Genomic DNA, 22,438 nt, shown 5'->3' with positions numbered 1-22,438 from the left:
CAGAAACCATGGGAAAGTAGAAATAAATCGTAACTAAAGAGTAAATAACGAAATAGTAGTGAGAGCGACTCATTTTGTTTTTTTGCTTTAAATTGCCAATTCATTATGACACCCCATAGAAAATCAATTTGATACAGAAACTGCGATTACTGTAGAACGATAATACAAAGAAATTTACAATAATTTAGTTACGTATCGCATTTTATGAAACAAAAACACATGAAAAAGCTAGGGTGGCAAACAGGTTTTTGTATGAAAGGTAAAAAAGGACTATTTTTAAAATATCTAAATATTTGGTAATAAGTAGGATTATAGCTATAATTCTTCGTTATCTTAAAGATTAATATTCATCCTTCAAAATTGTGTGTGTGTTTTTTTTGTGTGATGATTTATAAATATAAAACTTTTGAACTGTTTCAAAGCACACTTTTTTTTTTCAAAATGTACATTTTTTTTGAGAAATACTCATTATCAATACAGAAATCAGCCGGCTCCTAGTCTAAAATTCTTATAATCGAAATTAAATGATTTAAACTACAAATAAAAATGATTCAAACAGTACTAGTTTTTAGGTTCAAATTCGACTGCTCTAGTGGACGCACGGAACGGCAACGTCGCAGTCGACCCATATTATTTGAATTATTTGGCGGGAAAATAGTTTTTGGCTTTTAATTCTGAAACTAAGAGGCCTAGAGATTTGAAATTATGTCTCGTGTGTACTTTAATTATAACGAATTATTTGATCTTTAAAACGCAACTCTAACTTATACGGTTTTAATAATCCACCGTGTGTTACGTGTCACCAGCTTACACATACGTATCGGTTCGTAGTTCGAAAACGGTTCGAAATAAAGCTTTGAAAGAATTGAAGTCGGGTTTTTTTATTCGACTTTAATTTATGAGATATAAAACATTGATGTAGCTTAAATATTTACGAAGATACAGATGTGTAAGCTGGAGACACGGTACTCCAGCTCGCACATAGTTTTTTGATCGTGGTTTTAACAGTATTTGAGCTAAAGTCTTGAAAAGTGGAAAGCCTACTATTTGGATTCGACTGTAATTTTTGAGGTATAATACATTATCGTAGCATAAATATTTACGAAGATACAGATGTGTCAGCTGGAGACACGTGTCCTCAGCTTACACATAGAAAACAACTCATAGTTATGAAGTTCTAATGGCTCTAATTGAATGACTGAGAGGTTTGATGACTCTAATTAGGCTTTTATTGATGGTATACTTGGAATTGCTCTAGGGCCAATGAGGAAGTTGGAGACATTCAGGTAAAAATTTGACAGAGAGGGTTCTCTATTTCCTATGTATTACTTTTCTCTATGGAAAACGTCAGTCAGTCACTGAATATATTTTTTTATTAGCTTTAACATTGGGAGTTCATAAATTAAGAAATAATGCAATGGCTAAGGACACGTTTTTTATTATCAAAACGGCCAAACCTTGCAACTCCAGTGCTATATTTATTCGTAGTCTATGGTCTTGCTCATGCTTTAGTAATCTGTGGCAAGAAATCTTTTTGGAAAAAGTTGGATTGTGCATGTCTCAAAAAAATGGCGATTGTTAAATTTCTGTTCAGGTTTTGAAAGCACAATCTTCAGGCACATATTTAAAACATTAAATATTTGTTGTTGTGTAACTGTGAATAAAACCTAGGATGGCCGATGCGATGGTAGAGCGGAGGCCGACCGCTAGATTTTTCTGCCACAGGTGTAACATTGAATTTGAAGATGTTTTGCAGGTAAAAATCAATATTTACTGCCAATTTTGAAGATTTTTAATTGTTTATGAATGCTCCGCTCGTGGGGCCTGAGTCTGTGTACCCTAAATGGTTTTCTAATTGGTGATAAATTCCTTTTTTTAGACGACATGATTGGTGCTTTGATTAAAATTTATTGCGACTAATTTTCTTGGACTGCCGGTCTTTTTTGTCAAATGTGGATGTTGGAAGCGACAAATTTATAGATACAAATGCTTAAAGGAAAGCTTCAGCGCCAGCAGAACTGTGATAATGATCTGGCCACCAATATCAACTCCACTAGTGTAAACATTGTGCGACCACGGTGATGACGATGAGCTACCAAAACTTTTTAGGCCTGAAATATACCTAACCCTACCACTTGACCCTACATTTAATTACAAAGTTTCTTGTTGGTAAAAGAGTCCTGTTTCTATGGCCAATTTGATTTCAATTTGAACATCCAATCTTACTTTCTTGGTCATCAAATCTTTTTTGTGGTGAAACTGTCAAACACAAAACTTCTGGTTTAAATAATTAAATCCTATTTCTCAGTCAAATAAGAAACTAATTAGAAAATAAGAAACTGATAGTAACTTTATGTGGTTTCAGGATTACACATGCCCATACTGCGCCAGTGGATTCATAGAGCTCCTAGTGAACGAATCAGAAGATGTTGTACGGCTCCCCGGAGACGATTTTAGCGACGCAGACATGAGCAACATCGATGACATGAGCAATCTGGACGACATGAGCAACCTAGACGATTCCGATGATATGCACCAAGTATGAACAATAACCTGTATTTAATAATTACCCCTGGTATTCTGAAATTGATGTTATACCCAAGAATTTAAGTTTTATTAGAATCACAGATCCAATTAGGTATTTCTAACAAGATTGGTAGTAATAAGAAGTCCTAGTTTAATAGGTCCTAATTCAAATTAGACTCAAACTCATTACCCCCTTATTAGAAAAAAGTTAAACCAGGGACCAAACACTGGCTTAAAATGACATTTCCATACTAAATGTCAATTTCAACAAACCAGAGTTCAACCAGAGTAACTTTTTGTAATAAGGGGGATTGAGTCTGCTTTTTGTTAAACAACCAAATTATGGTCAAGATAAGATTCAGTTTACAATCATGCTGCAAAATCTGTTATGAATATTATCTTTGAATTTCTGATATAATTTGCTCATACATAATGAATGTTCATTCAAGAATAAGATTCAAATCTCTCCATATTACATTTTGTCCTCTAAGTTTATGAAATGGGGTTCTATAATAGTAACTAAACTAAATGAAGTGAATTTAATGTTTGTGTTAGTTTCTGAGAAGTGTTTATTAGTTTATCACTTGAAAGATTAATCTTTATCAGTCAATCCCGTACAACAGAACTCAGAAATATAATGGCATTCTCCACTCTAGCCATCTACCTATACCTTCAGCTTGATATCTTTCAAGTACAGGGTTTTTATAAGAGCTATGTTACACATACTTTCTTAAACATCAGTTTATTTTTTTATCATAATTATTACTGGAGGGATTCTTTTTCAGCCAACTGCAATTTGATAAAATTTAAAAAAGTAATGGATTAATAATAATGGTAATTGTAAGCACTGGTTTCCATGACCTTGGTACTATGTTACTATGTAGTTTATATTGCATAATGGCAGTATTCAATTTCAAAGTATGACTCATACACTTTATTGGCATTTTATCAACCATTTACATAACTTTATGTTTTAAATTAATTAAATTAAAAAATAAATAATACTACAGAATTGATTAATTCAACAATTTCCTCTATTAAATCAGTGTCTAAAGAACAGATGTTTTTTGCCAAATAAATCAATTAACTGATACTAATCAACATCGCCAATGCTTATGACGTCACGGCTTCGTTCTAGAATGCACAAGTTTCTTACGTGGTTATCTTTTGCATATCTCACTCTGAAATTGGCTCGGAGTCAGTTTACACATCATTATCAATGTGTTATCTGTAGCTAGGTATGGTCTACCATTATGTGGTTTGTAAACAACATGGCAAGGCTTTAAAAGTGGTAATTGATAACAACAATGATATTTTGCCAAGTTTACACTACTGAAAAAAAAATGCATTTATTTTTTTTATAATACCTAGACTGTATCTCACTTAAATACTTATCAGTAGGTGCATTTGCAGTCAAATACGTATCTTGTTATGCATAAAAGAAGAAAACCTATGATGCTATTTTTCTATAGAAAGTAATCAGACTAATAAATAATTTAGCATGGCAAACAAACTAGGTTAGCCTTTGGACATTATTAGTTTCATGAGTCATCAATAAAAAGTGTTGAGTTGATATGATTCCATAATAATGTTAACTGATGTAAAATTCAGTTTCACTGATGTCATATTTATTTAAAGGCATTGAACATGACATACATATTACAGTCAAGCACATTTTATCACGTCGAATTTTCTCAATTGATTATGAACTTTGTATCCATGTTTCAAAGTTCAAAATTCATTGCGAAAATTCGCCATTTATAGTAGTTTGACTTACTTTACTTTACATTGTGATTTTGTTAATAAATGAGCATATCAAATTGCATTTCTTAATGGTGAAGTGCAACATAAATTTCACCATATCAATAGGTGACGTCCCTAGAATCATATTTTGTTTATAAATGGGCATAAAATTGCATTGTTTGTTTATATTGATGTGCAACATACATTTCACCATATCAATAGGTGACGTCCCTAGAATCATATTTTGTTTATAAATAGGCATAAAATTGCATTGTTTGTTTATAGTGATGTGCAACATACATTTCACCATATCAATAGGTGACGTCCCTAGTCATGTCGACGTGTTTGCATTTCTTAATGGTGAAGTGCAACATAAATTTCACCATATCAATAGGTGACGTCCCTAGAATCATATTTCGTTTATAAATGGGCATAAAATTGCATTGTTTGTTTATAGTGATGTGCAACATACATTTCACCATATCAATAGGTGACGTCCCTAGAATCATATTTTGTTTATAAATGGGCATAAAATTGCATTGTTTGTTTATAGTGATGTGCAACATACATTTCACCATATTAATAGGTGACGTCCCTAGTCATATCGACGTGTTATCAGGCCTGTTCATCTCCGCGAGTTTACATCGAAAACAAAACACGCACGATTGCCCCCTACAAGAGTACTATTTGACAAGGCCTCACATACGAGCGAACATTGACTCACGCACGCGTATTCTTGTGTATGATGGAAAAAAATAAAGAAAATGGTGTACTAAATACTGTGCAGTATTTAACTGCCTAAATAATAATAAAAACACAGAATGTACTTTTTTAAGTTGCCTCAAGACACTGAGAGGTAAATAAGTAGTTAATATTATTCATGATAATTCATGCTAAATCATGTATTTCCTCCGCCATTTTCTGCAGATTGGCACCTCACGTCACATCATTTTACCGAAGTCAGCCCTATAGCTTCGGCGCAGTACCGATCACTGACGTTTGTCAACAAAACTTCTGACAAACTTGCTTGACTCTTGAGACAAGCTAAATTACACCATATTGTTAATGACATTGAGCATACATTTTTTTAAATACCTCCGCGAAGTAAAACTTCTGTACGTAGTACTTATTATTATTCTGTGGTGTTATCGCCAACACCTCGCGTGAGTTGGCTGTTATCGGAACAACGCGCGCGCAAGCACATGACATTGTTTATAAATACCTTATGATTATTAAAGGGAAAGTTTTGACTGATTGCTTACAGGTGAAACATCTATGTCACATCAATGGTGTATTTGTATAAATAAATACGCGGGTACCCCGTTTTACCCTCTTAGGGGTGAAGTTTCGAGTTTTTTTAGGGTTTTCCCGGAAATTATTCGAATTTTTCACCATTTAAAAACCATCTTTGGATGTACATTAAAAAAAAAAAAGAATTGGTAAAATTGGTCCAGGCGTTGTTGAGTTATGCGCTTTTACCAACACATTTTGCTATTAATTTTTATATTATAGATTTAGCCCCTATTAGGGTGAAGAGAAGTATGCCTATAGAAGCATACAAAAAAAAATCTTCGAGATGAATTCCTGAATTTATCAGGTCAATCAAAGTAAAAGAGTTATGTGTGCAATTTTAGACCATACTGTTCAAGTTTGCGTTTGCGGTACGTGCATTACGTGCGGTGCGTGCTTTATTGTGCGGTTTAGACTGGCCTGGTAGAACTCCCATAAGCATTAATACCTACTCTTTGTTATATTTTGTACTAAGTTAATCTGTTTAAAATTTCAGAGCGCGCCACCAATGCTAAACGACTTGGCGTTTCTGATGTCCGGCGGCCGGTTGCGGTAAGACGATTATTATTGACCTACATTATTAATGTAATTAACCAATGTGCTTATGAAGTCATGGAATCAAATAATTAGTTGCTGACATATTTTTAATTTAGCCTGAAAAGTTTAAAAAAAAATGTTCTTCTGTCTGAACTATTCCAAAGGCCTAAAATCGATAGATTGTGTTATCTAAAGAACTATTAACATATTTTTTACACTTCAGATAAAAGTTATCTAGCGATTGAGAAATCGGGTAGTAGAACTGTAGGCTAGCATTAAAAAAGAGAGATTAACCTCTCCTATGCTTTGTCTCAGATCTGTGCAACCCCCGTCAACCGCTATGTCTCAGATCTAAGACAAGACTACTTTGGTCATCTTTTGCGTTAATGTATAAGTGCCACAGCCTGGCTGTGACAACCAATCCGGTATATGAACACTCTTGGCTGCCTAGTGTGCGGGCTCCCATACACCGTCATATTGTGTTCGATTGGCTACCGTAGACTGGCTGAAATGCAATGTTTGACAAAGGCTTTTTACTGTTTCTAGTAGCGCCTTCTGCCGAGAGTTTTGCGTGATATTCCCTCGAGTATTTGAACAAATAATTTCGTTAAATTCCAGAGGGGCATCGACCACCGGTCGGCGTGAGACGTTTATGGACCAGCTCGTGTGGATGATCGGCGGCGGAAGGCAAGGCACCGGCGCCGTCACGGCAGGGGCGCCCTTTGTACTGGTCGGGGCGCCTGGGGACTACGTGTTTGGAGGCGAAGGTACAGTCACATTTACGTATTATAGGGATGAAGACTACGGGACTGTTGCTACTCTTTAGCTAGGAACATGGGCGGTAAGGCACCGGCGCCGTCACAGCGGGGGCGCCCTTTGTACTGGTCGGGGCGCCTGGGGACTACGTGTTTGGGGGCGAAGGTACAGTCACGTTATGTATTGTAGGGATGAAGACTACGGGACTGTTGCTACTCTTTAGCTAGGAATATGGGCGGCAAGGCACCGGTGCCGTCACGGCAGGGGCGCCATTTGTACTAGTCGGGGCGCCTGGGGACTACGTGTTTGGAGGCGAAGGTACAGTTGCATTATGTATTGTAGAGATGAAAACTACGGGACTGTTGCTACTCTATAGCTAGGAATATGGGCGGCAAGGCACCGGCGCCGTCACGGCAGGGGTGCCCTTTGTACTGGTCGGGGCGCCTGGGGACTACGTATTTGGGGGCGAAGGTACAGTTGCATTATGTATTGTAGGGATGAAGACTACGGGACTGTTGCTACTCTATAGCTAGGAATATGGGCGGCAAGGCACCGGCGCCGTCACGGCAGGGGCGCCCTTTGTACTGGTCGGGGCACCTGGGGACTACGTGTTTGGAGGCGAAGGTACAGTTGCATTATGTATTGTAGAGATGAAAACTACGGGACTGTTGCTACTCTATAGCTAGGAATACGGGCGGCGAGGCACCGGCGCCGTCACGGCAGGGGCACCCTTTGTACTGGTCGGGGCGCCTGGGGACTACGTGTTTGGGGCGAAGGTACAGTCACATTTACGTATTACAGGGATGAACACTACGGGACTGTTGCTACTCTATAGCTAGGAATATGGGCGGCAAGGCACCGGCGCCGTCACGGCAGGGGCAGGGGCGCCCTTTGTACTGGTCGGGGCGCCTGGGGACTACGTGTTTGGGGGCGAAGGTACAGTCACATTTACGTATTATAGGGATGAACACTACGGGACTGTTGCTACTCTATAGCTAGGAATATGGGCGGCAAGGCACCGGCGCCGTCACGGCAGGGGCAGGGGCGCCCTTTGTACTGGTCGGGGCGCCTGGGGACTACGTGTTTGGAGGCGAAGGTACAGTCATATTATGTATAATAGGGATGAACACTACGGGACTGTTGCTACTCTATAGCTAGGAATATGGGCGGCAAGGCACCGGCGCCGTCACGGCAGGGGGGCCCTTTGTACTGGTCGGGGCGCCCGGGGACTACGTGTTTGGGGGCGAAGGTACAGTTCTGAAACAATCACTTCGAATTCTATCAAGACGTGTTAGGCTTCCCCCACACTACCGTCTTTCGAACGTCGTCGACTCGCTTGTCGTCGTTCAATGAGGGCTATCGTTTTTATACTTAACAGTTGGCACCCCTGGCGATTGACAGGACTTTACTCTACAGTGGCGCCATCTTGATGAGTGCAAATGCGACAGTCCTCCTACCACTTTAGCGCTCACCAGTTGGTGCCACTGTCTTCGCTACTAGCAAGTGACAGGACCTTACTCTACAGTGGCGCCAACTGGTGAGCGCTAAAACGATAGCCCTCATTCCCTCGCGATGCCAATCCAGAGATCCGGCGTTCAGCAGTCGCGATAATGAGCTAGTACCATAACACTCGAAAAATGCCAGTGCCTTTCTCTGGTCACTTATTGATATCCTGAAACTAATTACGGCTAGCTTTTTAAGCTGGAATGAATAATTTATTAACTAACTTTACCAAAAACCACAATTTCTAACCAGCTGCTCGTAAACTCATTACTCATTAGCAATTAAAAATCCTTATGAACCCTTCTCGAAATTTTGGCTTGCTCCGGTTTAAAAAGCTACCGTGTATTCAATTAATTTTCCACTGACCACCCCTTCAAATTTTTTCAGGCTTAGACGCAGTAGTGACACAATTGCTCGGCCAACTGGAGAACTCGGGCCCGCCGCCGCTGCCGCGCGAGCGTATAGCCGCGTTGCCCAGCGAGTGCATCACGCAGGAGCAAGCCGACGCCAGCGCCGCCTGCTCCGTCTGCTGGGAGAACTTCCAGCTGGGTGAGCATCACACAATCAATTACCTACTACCTTTTATTTTTTACTAGCTGACCCGGCGAACTCTGTTCCGCCTTAAAGGCAGTAAATAAGCAAATTTCATTTTAAAACCATAATCAGCTCTATCGGCCCAGCCGTTCTCGAGTTTTAATCAGACTAACGAACAGCAATTCATTTTTATTTATTAGATATATATTTTTTACTACATTTTGACGTTCATAAGTGCCACTTGTGGTCTAAACTGAATAAATATTTTTGATTTTCATTTTGATTCTCTGCGTGATCGAATCAGCTACGAGCAGGAGAACCAAAGTGACCGGCATAGCTCGCAGAATTGCTAAAATCAAGTGGCAGTGGGCGTGGCACATAGCTCGCAGAGACGATGGCCGTTGGGGCAGAAAAGTTCTCTAGTGGCGACCACGGGCTGGAAGACGTAGCGTGGGCAGGCCTCTTACTAGGTGGACCGACGATCTGTTGAAGGTCGCGGGAAGAACCTGGATGCGGGCAGCGCAGGAACGTTCATTGTGGAAAACCTTGGGGAAGACCTATGTCCAGCAGTGGACGTCATTTGGCTGAAACGAGCACCATACAGTATCAGTATCATACAACATCATCAGCAGCAGGTTCAGATGCAGTATGACACAGCTACTGGGTTAGCTCCGTCTGCTGGGAGAACTTCCAGCTGGGTAGGGATCATACAGCAGCAGCAGTGACCCAGTTACTGGGCCAGCTGGACAACTCGGGTCCGCCAGCGCCGCCTGCTCCGTCTGCTGGGAGAACTTCCAGCTGGGTGTGTGATGTGTGGTGTGTGATGTGTAGTGAGCTGTGATGGAGGTTACGTCTCACATCACGTTGTATCGTACGTGTTTATCTTCGTCGTCACCAATTTGTGTCAACTTCGTCGGGATCACGTCGGGGTCACCAATTTGTGTCATCTTCGTTTGGTTCATCGTCGGCTCCGTCGGCTTCGTCTTCTTCGTCGGGGTCACCAATTTGTGCCATGTTGGGAGACCGTATGAATGAGACACGGGTTGTAGTTAGTCTCTGATATTAATCTGTTTATTAATGTGAACTGCGCGACTATTTGTACGATATAGATCAAAGGTAAATGACGTCACAGCATCAGCACTATACGTGATAAATGTGCTGACACTGTGAACGTGATCAAGATAAGATATGAAGAGATTTAGTATTGTGCATACCGGCACAAGCATCATACAGCAGCAGCAGTGACACAGCTGCTGGGCCAGCTGGATAGCTCGGGCTGGCGCGCCCAGCGGGGCATCACGCAGGAGCAGGCCGACGCCAGCGCCGCCTGCTCCGTCTGCTGGGAGAACTTCCAGCTCGGTAGGGATCATGAAATACTGGACAGGTTACAGGGTACACTAACGAGTGGCCATAACCATGACCTTATACGACAACCCCCCTAGACAAAACTTCCAGCTGGGTGAGCATTATACAGCATCAATGGGACACAGCTACTGGGCTAGCTGGACAGCTCGGGCCCGTACACCCAGCGGGGCATCACTCAGGACCAGGCCGACGCCAGCGCCGCCTGCTCCGTCTGCTGGGAGAACTTCCAGCTCGGTAGGGATCATGAAATACTGGACCGGTCACATGTGGTCACTAGTTGGCTACACTAACGAGTGGCCATAACCATGACCTTATACGACAACCCGCCCCCCTAGACAAAACTTCCAGCTGGGTGAGCATCATACATCGTCATACAGCAGCAGGTCCAGATGTAGTGTGACACCGCTACTGGGTCAGCTGGAGACTGGCCAGTGACAGCGCCGCCTGCTCCGTCTGCTGGGAGAACTTCCAGCTCGGTAGGGATCTTGAAATACTGGACAGGTTACATGTGGTCACTAGTTGGCTACACTAACGAGTGGCCATAACCATGACCTTATACGACAAGTCCCTAGACAAAACTTCCAGCTGGGTGAGCATACAGCAGCAGCAGTGGGACACAGCTACCGGGCCAACTGGACAGCTCGGGCCCGCGCGCCCAGCGGGGCATCACGCAGGAGCAGCCGACGCCAGCGCCGCCTGCTCCGTCTGCTGGGAGAACTTCCAGCTCGGTAGGGATCATGAAATACTGGACAAGTTACATGTGGTCACTAGTTGGCTACACTGGCGAGTGACCATGACCATAACCATCATGACCTAACATAGAACTTCCAGAGAACGAGATATCATAGAGTACCGGACAGGAGAGTATGACAGTTTGCTACTGTATTTGCTTGCATTCACTAGATAGCGTCACTGGCGCCTTCCTAAATCTAACATCCAGCTCGATGAGATACTAATGAGGGTTTTCGCGAATGAAAGATCCGCTAGATGGCGGGACGTGGATGTGGGGTCTGACTGCTGCGTGATTGGTGGATTGTGACATACCTGTCAATGTCATGTCAAAAATAACCAATCATGCAGCATTTGGACCTTGCGTCTACGTACGATTACTATTTTTCATTCGCGAAAACCCTCATTATGTCGGCTACTGTAATGCCAATGGCGAGTGGCCGTGATCTTGACCATGACCGTATTTGACAGTGGCGCCAACTACTTTTCCTAAATACCAGTTGGCGCCACTGTCCTATGCACTATCGAGTAATAAAACCTTATTCGCCAATGGTCCCAATGAGGGCTATCGTTTTTATACTTAATAGTTGGCACCCCTGGCGATTGACAGGACCTTACTCTACAGTGGCGTCATCTTGATGAGTGCAAATGCGATAGTCCAGTTGGCGCCACTGTCTTCGCTACTAGAGTAGCAAGTGACAGGACCTTACTCTACAGTGGCGCTAACTGGTGAGCGCTAAAACGATAGGGGCTCATTGGTGACCACAAATATTGTTGATCTCTGTAACTTACAAAACGTCGATTTTAAACTATGTAAGTGTGTCGACGATTGATCTGCGTTATACGAGTAGTTAAAAACAATAATATCTGTCTCGTTCCAGGTGAAACAGTGTCCCGGCTAGAGTGCGACCACATATTCCACTCGTCGTGCATCACGCCGTGGCTGCAGCTGCACGCCACGTGTCCCATCTGCCGCCGCTCGCTGCTGCCGGCGCAGGCCCCGCCCCCCGCGCAGGCCCCGCCCCCCGCCCAGGCGCCGCCCACCTCCGAGGCCGAGGGACGTGAGTACTTGCAGTTGTTTGACTATACTTCCAAAATAATGAACTGTCCTATGCATGACATTGACAGGGTGCCCTCTTAGACGCATAACATTTTTCATCATAATTTAGTTTGGTATAACAGTATTTGCATAAAGTTTTTTCGCATAAACTTTGATATGCATAGTTTTCTAAATGCATAATGGTTTCTTAGGCATAATAATAACTTTCTCTAATTTTCAATACCATAATTTAAATAATCATAAATGTAAAGAACATAATTTTTATATACATAAAGTTTGTTTTTAATAAAATACTATAAACATAATTTAATTATTTATAACATTTAAAGTCATAAATATTGTCTATAAGAGCAACCAACATTGAAGAGTAAATAATTATGTATTTGTGATGTTGCGAACGATCCTCCTTCCACCTTTATACTCTTTCGGCCTATAGATTTGCAAAAACTAAATTCTCTGTATCATTGTCATTTTTGTTCTTAATTTTTGACCTGTTTCTTAGAAAACTTAAGCTCGTGAAACTACATTCTGTTTGATCTTGAATCCCTCTTATCTATTAAAACGCACATATTATACAGTCCACATTTCTTTTACAACATTAAGCTTGTCTGGTCTGAAATTATGTTGATCCCGACTGGCCGTGGTCTCTTCCACGTGGTACTAGTCTGCCCTATACTAGAGTGTAATTTAAAAGCCGGAGGCGCGGAGGGAGTGCGGTCCTCGCTCGCTGTAACATATATCCGGCAGCCGTGCGAGCTGGAGCGGCTGAGGCTGGTCGCCGAAGGCGACCAGCAAGCCGAAGCTGCGGAAGCGAGCATGGCATGCCGGGTATATGTTACGCCAAAGCGGAAGGACCGCACTTCCCGCAGCGCCGGAGATAAGGCAATCCTAATGCTTGCTTGCATGCTTGCTTGCTTGCATGCTTGCTTGCTTGCATGCCTGCATGCATGCTTCCTTGCTGCTTGCTTGCATGCTTGCTTGCTGCTTGCTTGCATGCTTGCGTGCTTGCTGCTTGCTGCTTGCTTGCATGCTTGCTTGCATGCTTGCTTGCTGCTTGCTTGCTGCTTGCTTGCTGCTTGCTTGCTGCTTGCTTGCAGGCTTGCTTGTTTGCATCCTTGCTTGCATGCATGCTTACATGCTTCCTTGCAGCTTGCTTGCATGCTTGCTTGTTTGCATCCTTGCTTGCATGCATGCTTACATGCTTCCTTGCAGCTTGCTTGCATGCTTGCTGTTTGATTGCATGCTTGCTGCTTGCTTGCATGCTTGTTTGCATGCTTGCTTGTCTATTTATATTTGTTAACTTATAACATTTTTATATTTCATATTTGTTAAAATTATGGTATTTTGTATATTATGAATGATAATATTTATGGCATTGGTTTAGATGCCAATAAATGTTATGCCTAGAAATCGTTATTAAAAAAACGAGTATACAGAAAAAATATATACTAAAATATTATTATAATAAAAGTGGTTATGGCAAAAAAAATATGCCTTATGAATTATTCTGTATGAACGTTATGCGAAATGATGAGTATGCCAAAAAACTTTATGCACTCTTAAATTATGACAATATTTTTTATGCAACCGAATATGGACCCACATTGACAGTGGGGCGCCACCGTCAATACCGGATCGCTAGTTCCGATTTTTGCCATGTTGGAAACCATATAGTTGAACGATGGTAGCGCCCCCCTGTCATTGAGTTTGGCGGGACAGTTCAGCGTGGGTTATCTATACACGTTTGACGTTACACTAGTCAAAATGACTTTACACGTTACACTAGTCAAAACACAGTATTCCACGTTATACTAAAGCCTGGTCCGTGAGCACGTAGAATTTTGTCCAATGACCCCAAGCTACCCATCCTTATCGCTCGCGAGTAATTATGTTGCTGTCGCGCTCGCACTGCGGGCGCCCGTCGCACAGTCGCGACAGCAATATAATTACGCGCGAGCGATAAGGATGGGTAGCTTGCTTGGGGTTATTGGACGAAATTATATCTGGTCGCCGAGCAGGACTTTATACTTTATACATAATTCTAGGTAAAATGCGACCTTACACATAATACTAATGCTTCAATCACACCAACACGTGCAGATCGCCGGCGCGATCATACGAAAATGACAGGTCGCGTGAACTGTCATGGGTCGCGTGACCTGTCATTGCACACGTTGATGTGGTTGAAGCTTAGAAACCTGACGTTACATGTTGCATGAATTAATAAACTTGACTTTGAATTACACGTTACGATTTTACGTTACACATTGCACCAGTCAGAACCCGACTTTACATTACACGTCACGTTATTTAGGACTCGACTTTACGCCAGACGTTGCACCTGTCAGAACATAAAACGTTGCACAAATCAGTACTTTTACACGTCATACTAGGTATATAGTCTGGTCTGCGAGCACGTAGAATTTTGTCCAATGACCCCAAGCAACCCATCCTTATCGCTCGCGCATAATTATAGCGCTGGCACACTCATTCGCCGCCCGTCGCACAGTCGCGACAGCAATATAATTACGCGCGAGCGATAAGAATGGGTAGCTTGCTTGGGGTCATTGGACGAAATTGGACGGCGACCGGACTTTATACATAACTCTAGGTAAAATGCGACCTTACACATAATACTAAAGCCCGGTCCGTGAGCACGTAGAATTTTGTCCAATGACCCCTAGCTACCCATCCTTATCGCTCGCGCGTAATTATATTCCTGTCGCGACTGTGCGACTGGCACCCGCAGTGAGTGTGCGAGCGCGATAGCAACATAATTACGCACGAGCGATAAGGATGGGTAGCTTGGGGTCATCGGACAAAATTCTACGTGCTCACGGACCAGACTATAGTCATAAATCTATACTTGATACACGTATTGCTATTAGGGAGCGTGCGCGCGTAAGCACTGTGGTACCTTATACTGTTGTAATAGGGGTGATGTTGCAATAAAATGTAGTCTGGTGTGCTATCGAGTATTCAGAATCTGATTTAATACACGCCCACCTTAATTTATAGTACATGTTGCACTAATAAGGAATCCGACTGACCACTACACGCAACGCAACGTTATTAAAAAAAATACTCGACTTTACCATCAGGCCCGGTTTCCACCAAAGGGGCGTGGAGCGGAGCTGTGCGGTGTGGAGAAAAGATTTTTAAATAATGAAATCTGATTGATTATTCAAAACACTTCTGCTCCTCTCCGCCTTAGTGGAAACCAAGCCCTAAGCTCGTTCTGAGTTTAACCAGGCCTGTTCATCTCCGCGAGTTTACATCGAAAACAAAACACACACGATGGCCCACCTACAGGATACTATTCGACAAGGCCTCACTCACATACGAGCGAACATTGACTCACGCACGCGTATTCTTGTGTATAATGGAAGAAAATAAAGAAAATGGTGTACGAAATACTGTGCAGTATTTAATTGCCATGTATTTCCTCCGCCATTTTCCGCAGTTTGGCACCTCATGTCACGTCATTTTACCGAAGTCAGTCCTATAGCTTCGGCGCAGTGCCGATCACTGACGTTTGTCAACAAAATGGTGCTTGACTCCTGAGACAGGCTAAATTACACCATATTGTTAGTGACATTGAGCATACATTTTTTTAAATACCTACGCGAAGTAAAACTTCTGTACGTAGTACTTATTATTATTCTGTGGTTTAACTCTTATGTTCTTCCCGCAGCATCATTCTCGCAAATAGTAGTCCGGCGGGTGGGTCTTCGCGGGCGCGACGCGAGCTCGGGCTCCGGCTCGGGCTCGGGCTCGGGCTCGGCGTCGTCGGGCTCGTCGTCGTCGTCGGTGGCCGCGTGGCCGCACTCGGCCTCGTCCTCGGCGTCGGAGCGCGAGCGCTACAACATGGACATCGACTACGACTAGTGCGGACTTGCTAGTGCGTCGCCGGGACTGAAGACGTGACTCGAGTTCCGAATGCGTTTCGTATTTGTTTTAGCGGTGAAGTGATTTTGGATGGTGTAGCGTCGCGTCCAAACTGTAACGGCACGTTTTAGCGAGTTTTGTTAATGGACGATATGTGCTAATAAGACTTCTGTGGGCGTGTATAACTAAAGTTATTATAATGTTACATGATTTGGACGCTCCTATGATTTGAATCCAATGAAATATACTCGATTGAGTAACAAACGCTACATTGTCTGAAACGTATCACTCGAACGCCATTCTATGATAAATTTTAATTCTTTGACAATATGCTACATACTGATGTGAAATTATTGATTGCGAGATCGTATTGTAATTAGTTGTAATTAGAGTTTACTGACAGCAAGCCGAATCTCGCGGAATGCGATTTTGCGCGTTGTCGTCGCACTATGCCGTTTTGGACTCGCGTCGATAATAATATGCTAACATATCAAGTGATTATAAAGTTGGGCCATTAAATTAAGTGTTACTGTTCAATTATACTATTCCAGGGGTATTTTACACGCTAAACATCTATCCAAGGTATTTATGATACTCAATGTTTATTTGTCGAGTGATATAAAGTTCTTCTTTTTATCTCTAAAGTGCCATTGGAAAAATATGTCTATGAGTACAAAATTAATGCATTGTAGTCAGTCAAACCCTGGAAACAGTATAGTTTAGCGGTAGTTCACAGTACGAGTCGGCTATGAACGACACGCGAGGAAATCGTATTACTTCGTGAGTACATTTGAAGTTTTTTTAAATTTGGTGCTGCGTCGAAACTTGAAAGTTAATATCTTAAACAAAATATTTATTTCGTTGTCCATGCGTGGATTTTAAATTAAATATCGTCTTAAGTGATTGGTAACCGGATTATAAATTGCTGATATTATACTATTTCTCAATTTAAGGGACCACCATCTTGATTGCAATAAATTAAATTAATCTTTGTGTGTGTAGTAATATGGCAGATTTTTGCTATGTTAATACAATTGTAATTTCACAGACATAATAATTGATGTTTACATGGTTTAGTAGCACTTGTAGAATTCTTAAAATCAAAATTGATCCGTAATAACCGCATATAAGCGCTCGGTAAAGAATGTTGGTAATTCAACTCGAGGAATACGCTGTCGTTTGTCCGATTGCGACCTCTAGTGTAAATGTTGTAAATAATAGTAATGTAGGTCTCGCGTCGCCGTGTACAGAGCAGTGCGACGTCATAACGAAGACTGCTGAAAGTCAAATTAACACTTATCGTCCTCCATTTATTACTATTCCCAGAATTACTGCCAATTAGTACTAATAATCTGAGTGTTGGCGCTTATTCTAACTAAATAAATTCTTGTTATTTTCTTCCGTTAAACTATCCATAAAAAGGTATAAACTTTCCCTAACTATTAGTTAAACTAAGTATTTTTTCCCACCTTCAAATCAGATTTATCTCTGGTAAAGTGGGAAATAATTTCCCAATTACTCCAATAGCATTATAATCGGTTGTAGTTCTGGGAATAAGTGTTTAGTTTCATGTAATTTATTTGATGCCAGACATTTGGTGTTAGTTCCGCTTTCAGCCGTTCGTGTAGCTTGGGGCAATAAGTTCGCTTGGGGAGCGCCCTGCGACGTCTAGACTACAGCGCAAGTGCCAGACATCGGTCCCGGCTCCCTTGTGTTAGGACAACTAAACATTACTGAGACTATACGGCAGTGGGAATATAGTTCCCACCATATTTTGAACTTTATTCCCTTGTCTTAAGGTCCAAAAACAATGAAAATTTGGACTTGTTATGCCCATAGGCTTGGTTCCAAACATTGTGCCGATATCACCCTATATCCATAGTCGATATAATAAATACATTATGTAATAATAAAAAAATACTATTGTAAATAGATTTCTTATTATTTATTATTATTTGACAAATGTGCGAGTATAAGTGTGTTTTGATGTTATAAACTTAGTGGGCTGGCTAGATATAGTATAACCAATACTTATAACAATATGAAATAAAATTATATTTTGTATTTTTCATATGACTTAAAAATAGACTTATTATTGTATCACTTGATCGCTTAAAATAATTATTAGTGCTATAATAAAATACCTACTATAAAATGTTATTTCGAAGATATAATGTTAGATTGAAGAATAAAATCTGAGCTACCACACGGCGCAAACTGTTCTAGGCTGTGATTTTGTTTTTTTATCTTCGTAATATCAAAATTTTCTTAGCGTTACTTGTAGTTTTTATTGTGAGCGGCTATGGTGCTTCCAATACAATGATGTTCCAATAGGATTATACATAGTGCACTTGCGAGGAAATAGAAGTAATAATTTTCCAAAAGAAGTTACGTGAAAAGTTTTGTGTGTAAGAGATAAAAAACAAAATTACATAGTCATCGTAACTTGTCACCTAAGAGCCGGGGCCCGCGTTTCGCATTTAAACTATGTATATGTATTATAACGAATAGAATGTACCAGTGATTATAAATTATTGTTAGTAGATTGCGTGAAAACATCAATGTAATAAATAATTAATAACAAACTTCAATTTTATAGTTATTTTTTTACGTGTACATGGTACACCTTTCAGGAGATCACTAAGGTTGCAACTGTATACTTATAATGGACATGATGCCAGTTATATCAGAAATGGTCAACTGTGTTTAATGAGTTTTTAAAACAACTGTCCTAAGTCAAGTTACACGTTCAAGGCATACGCTTATTTTTTTAAATTTCTTCATTACATCTCTGAACTTTACAAAAAGTTAGATGAACCCTTTTGCGTTAACAGTAGTAATCTCAGAGCAGCAACTCAACTTGCAATGTTTTGATGTGACCATTTCTGAATTAATTGACTTTTACACAATGCTTTTTATAGAAGTGATGGATAGATAGGGATTAGTAAAAAGCCGCCGATACCAACATCGGCAAAGCAATAGTTTGAATGATGTACACAATGCTTGTAGTCGAATCGTATTGATAGGGTCCGTGGAACCACGAGCGATCGTTAAACTAGGATAGCTGGCATTTATCAGACCACAATATACAATGTCAAAGGGATACTACGCAAAATAATTTGAATAAAGTAAGCTCAGAGTTATGAGAGGAATGAGGGTTTTCGCCTATGAAAAATCAGCTAGATGGCGGGACGTGGATGTGGGGTCTGACTGCTGCGTGATTTGACATATCTGTCAATGTCATGTCAAAAATAACCAATCATGCAGCATTTGGACCTTGCGTCTACGTATTGCCATCTGGCGGATTTTTCATACGCGAAAACCCTCATTCGATTCAAATTCAAACCTGTCAAATTGGTTTCAATATTTTTACCAAACACGGGAGTAGAATGAAATCTTGAGATTTGTGCGGCGATTCCTATTGCCTGTATCTCTCATACGCGATTGAAACTAAAGGAGAGAGGGAGATGAAATGATACGATGTATTGAAAATTCGAAATTGTTTTGCGCAGTAGCCCCTTATTAGTTTCTGTAAATATATCGCTGATTAAGGGAAATAATTACATACATTAGAAGTTCCTAAGTCGTTACGTCGACCACATTTTATCCAGATTGCTCCGATAAGCTATTTTTTTAATCAAAGGAATGACGCCGTGCGGTTGGGCCAGTCATAGGCGTAGCTTGGACGTTACGTTTGCCAAAGAAAAAATGTAGATAGTGTTGCCACTTGCCAGCCATTGTACAGCCTACCTGCGTGGTAGTATAGTGTTTATTTGTCTAATCTGAATTTAAAACACATTTTTTTACAATAAAAAAAATGGTGCCATCAAATTTTACAATTAATGTTTTTAATTTTGTGAAGCGAATTCGTGACGTGTTTTTTCTTTGGCAAGTAACAAATTGTAAAGTTTTTCTGTCAATCTTTCATAACTTAGATTAGGAGAATTTGTTGGATTGTATGGCTAGTAAATTATTATTGGGTAGACATGGGGTGTGTATGAATGTAACTTCTTCGTGAGAATTGATTTGCTCAACTGTAAACATAAATCTATTGGGATTGAATAATTTCACTAATGCAATGTTTTAAATTTTGCCATGTTTATTTTGTATCATATTTTGTTTGCTCTAGTTAGCTATCAGTAGCTACGGCATAATGTTTTTTTCTGTGCAACCGAGTGAAAGATTGTGATCTTATTATTTTGTTTCGTTAGCCACATATTATAAATATGGGATGTGTGTACAAATGCGGGCAAACTTTTAGTTGATACTATTATTGTAATACGCATCATAAATTCTAATTAAAAAGTGATCATAAAAAAAAAATATTAAAAATATTTTTATAAGATCAGTCACCTAAATTTTTGCCTGCAATCTAATATACAATCTGTATAAACAGGAACATTCCTGTGTTAAGCTTGTGAGAAGAATATACTTTTTACTCTAGATAAATATGTATAACATTTCATTTATTGATAGGGTCTTTTTCACTTCTGTTGAACTTATTAAAAATATTTTATGACATAATCTTTTCATTTGATGTTGGATGTGTGTACCTTATCTGTAGAGTGGGCTAGAATGTAGTGTAGTTTTGGTAGTTATGTGGTGACACTAGAAAGGTATAGTAGGTACAGTTTAGTCTAACGTTTGCTGGGGGTATGTCAAATTACTTACTTCACTTCTTTGGTCACCTTATTCCTGGTTTTCGACTTTCTATTGTTATTATCTTTATTTCCTCTTTTTTCCACCATTTTGACATATTATTATTACATTATTGTCCTCTTTTTTGGAATTTATTACCCATTTCTGAAAAAAGCTATATCCTAGTTTAAAAGATAATTAACATGGAATGAAAAATGAGCGAGAGGCGTTCCTAGAAGTACGACTGTTTCTTTCTACTAAATAAGGTCAAGTGTCTCGTCCATTGCCATGTCAAATAGCTAGCTATTTCGTTTTGACTTATTGTAGTAGAAAGGGGCGAGTGTCGTTTTTCGGACACTGAAATTGGATCTACTATATCTCTCTTGTGTTTAACAATACAATTAAAACGGGTAAAATGTAATGGATAGGTATAAGTAGTGTAATGTCTAGATCAAATAAAAGTGCCGTTCGATTTGAAGATTTTCTGTAAATAAAATGTAAAAGCACAATACATAACGGATAGGGATAATATACTTACATACTCTTACATTATTAAATTAAACCAGGACCTAAGCCTAAGCCTACGGTTTGCCAATTCCATTAACTATAGATAGGTAAATAAAAGTTAGTGAAAAATTATTATGTACAATATTTATAATCGATATTTAACGTACCAAATAAATATTTACATACAACAGCTGTGGTGAAAAAGACCCTATGTGCAATATTGTGCCTGTCTTTTTAGGTGACATTAAAAAAAGTATGGAAAAAATACGTTTTCTTTAAAAAATACCTATTATTTACTTTAGATGTTAAGTTCCTTAGTTTTTGAGAAGTGACTACGTAGATAGGTACCTACCTACTTTCTCTGAGTCTGTTGCGCTGTTTTGGTAAAAATGCACAAGTAACCTATCTGCGCGAAAATTTTAACTGGTTCAAGAAAGGCAAGACATCGTGTTTCTGGATGAGTCTTGTGCCGATACAAAATAGTTCTTCGCAAATACAATAAGTATACCAAAAAGAAATCGCCTATCATCAGTTCACACAAAGAAAAAGGACGTTGACGGTTTTTATGACTACGGATGTATTATAATATAAACAGATAGGACGTTAATGCTTTTCGAGATGAGTTTCTGATTCGACACGCTCCGAGCTTCAACATAACCCATAATACGATTCCCCAAGGTTTAGTGCTGCTCTTGCAAACTTCGTCGCGCGTTCGCATTAATCGTTGACCCATGGCAAAGTGCGACCTCTTAACTTGCTTGATATGCTAGGTAGATTCAACTGTTGCTAATTTGTATTGGTGGGCTTACTGTTACGATGATAGCCTAATGCCCGTTTTCACCATCAATCCCTAATTTTTAAGTACCCCTATGTAAACAAAATTCCTGTTATTTTTTACACTTTTATAGGGGTCACTTAAAAATTAGGGATTGATGGTGAAAACGGGCATAAAATTATCAGTTTCGGCACAGGTAAGGTTTCTGATAAAAATGAAATGATGTGTGCAGGGAATTTCGCGCCGCGTCAAAATAAGAATTTATAACTGCGACAATAGTCCCTGAAACTTGCAAGCAAATTAGTCTATGATATGGACAAGAAACTGTCTACCATTAAGAGGGGTACCAGATATGTGCCCAAAATCACCAAATTGTTCGTTAAAAAAAAGAACTATTCTGTATCGAAAGGCTTGCTCTACAAAATTTTGCGTTACCCATTTGTCATGCAATAGTGTGCATGGAGTAAAGGTATGTGTTGTCAGTCAACTGCACGAACATTATAATAACGCATGTGTATTATTTTGCACAGAAAGAAAATAGCGCGAAGGATAATTTGAGTGTCCGGCTGTCCGCAGTAAGTCGACGC

At 40.2% G+C, this 22,438-nt stretch overlaps 1 protein-coding gene across 1 annotated transcript; it reads left to right on the top strand.

The window, feature by feature from the left end:
- The first annotated feature begins 1,517 nt into the window (after nucleotides 1-1,517).
- Nucleotides 1,518-20,455, top strand: LOC135079566 (E3 ubiquitin-protein ligase RNF126-like). Its single transcript, XM_063974218.1, has 9 exons — nucleotides 1,518-1,756; nucleotides 2,366-2,539; nucleotides 6,056-6,111; nucleotides 6,715-6,863; nucleotides 7,848-7,948; nucleotides 8,011-8,101; nucleotides 8,743-8,904; nucleotides 11,865-12,044; nucleotides 15,738-20,455. The coding sequence occupies exons 1-9, from the start codon at nucleotides 1,673-1,675 to the stop codon at nucleotides 15,929-15,931; spliced, it is 1,191 nt and encodes a 396-aa protein (XP_063830288.1). The 5' UTR covers nucleotides 1,518-1,672; the 3' UTR covers nucleotides 15,932-20,455.
- The last annotated feature ends 1,983 nt before the right edge of the window (nucleotides 20,456-22,438 follow it).

This window comes from Ostrinia nubilalis, chromosome 16 (genome assembly GCF_963855985.1).
Source record: "Ostrinia nubilalis chromosome 16, ilOstNubi1.1, whole genome shotgun sequence".
Lineage (NCBI taxonomy): Eukaryota > Metazoa > Arthropoda > Insecta > Lepidoptera > Crambidae > Ostrinia > Ostrinia nubilalis.
The sequence above is the reverse complement of the archived record's forward strand: the minus strand, read 5'-3'. Positions and strand labels throughout refer to the sequence as shown.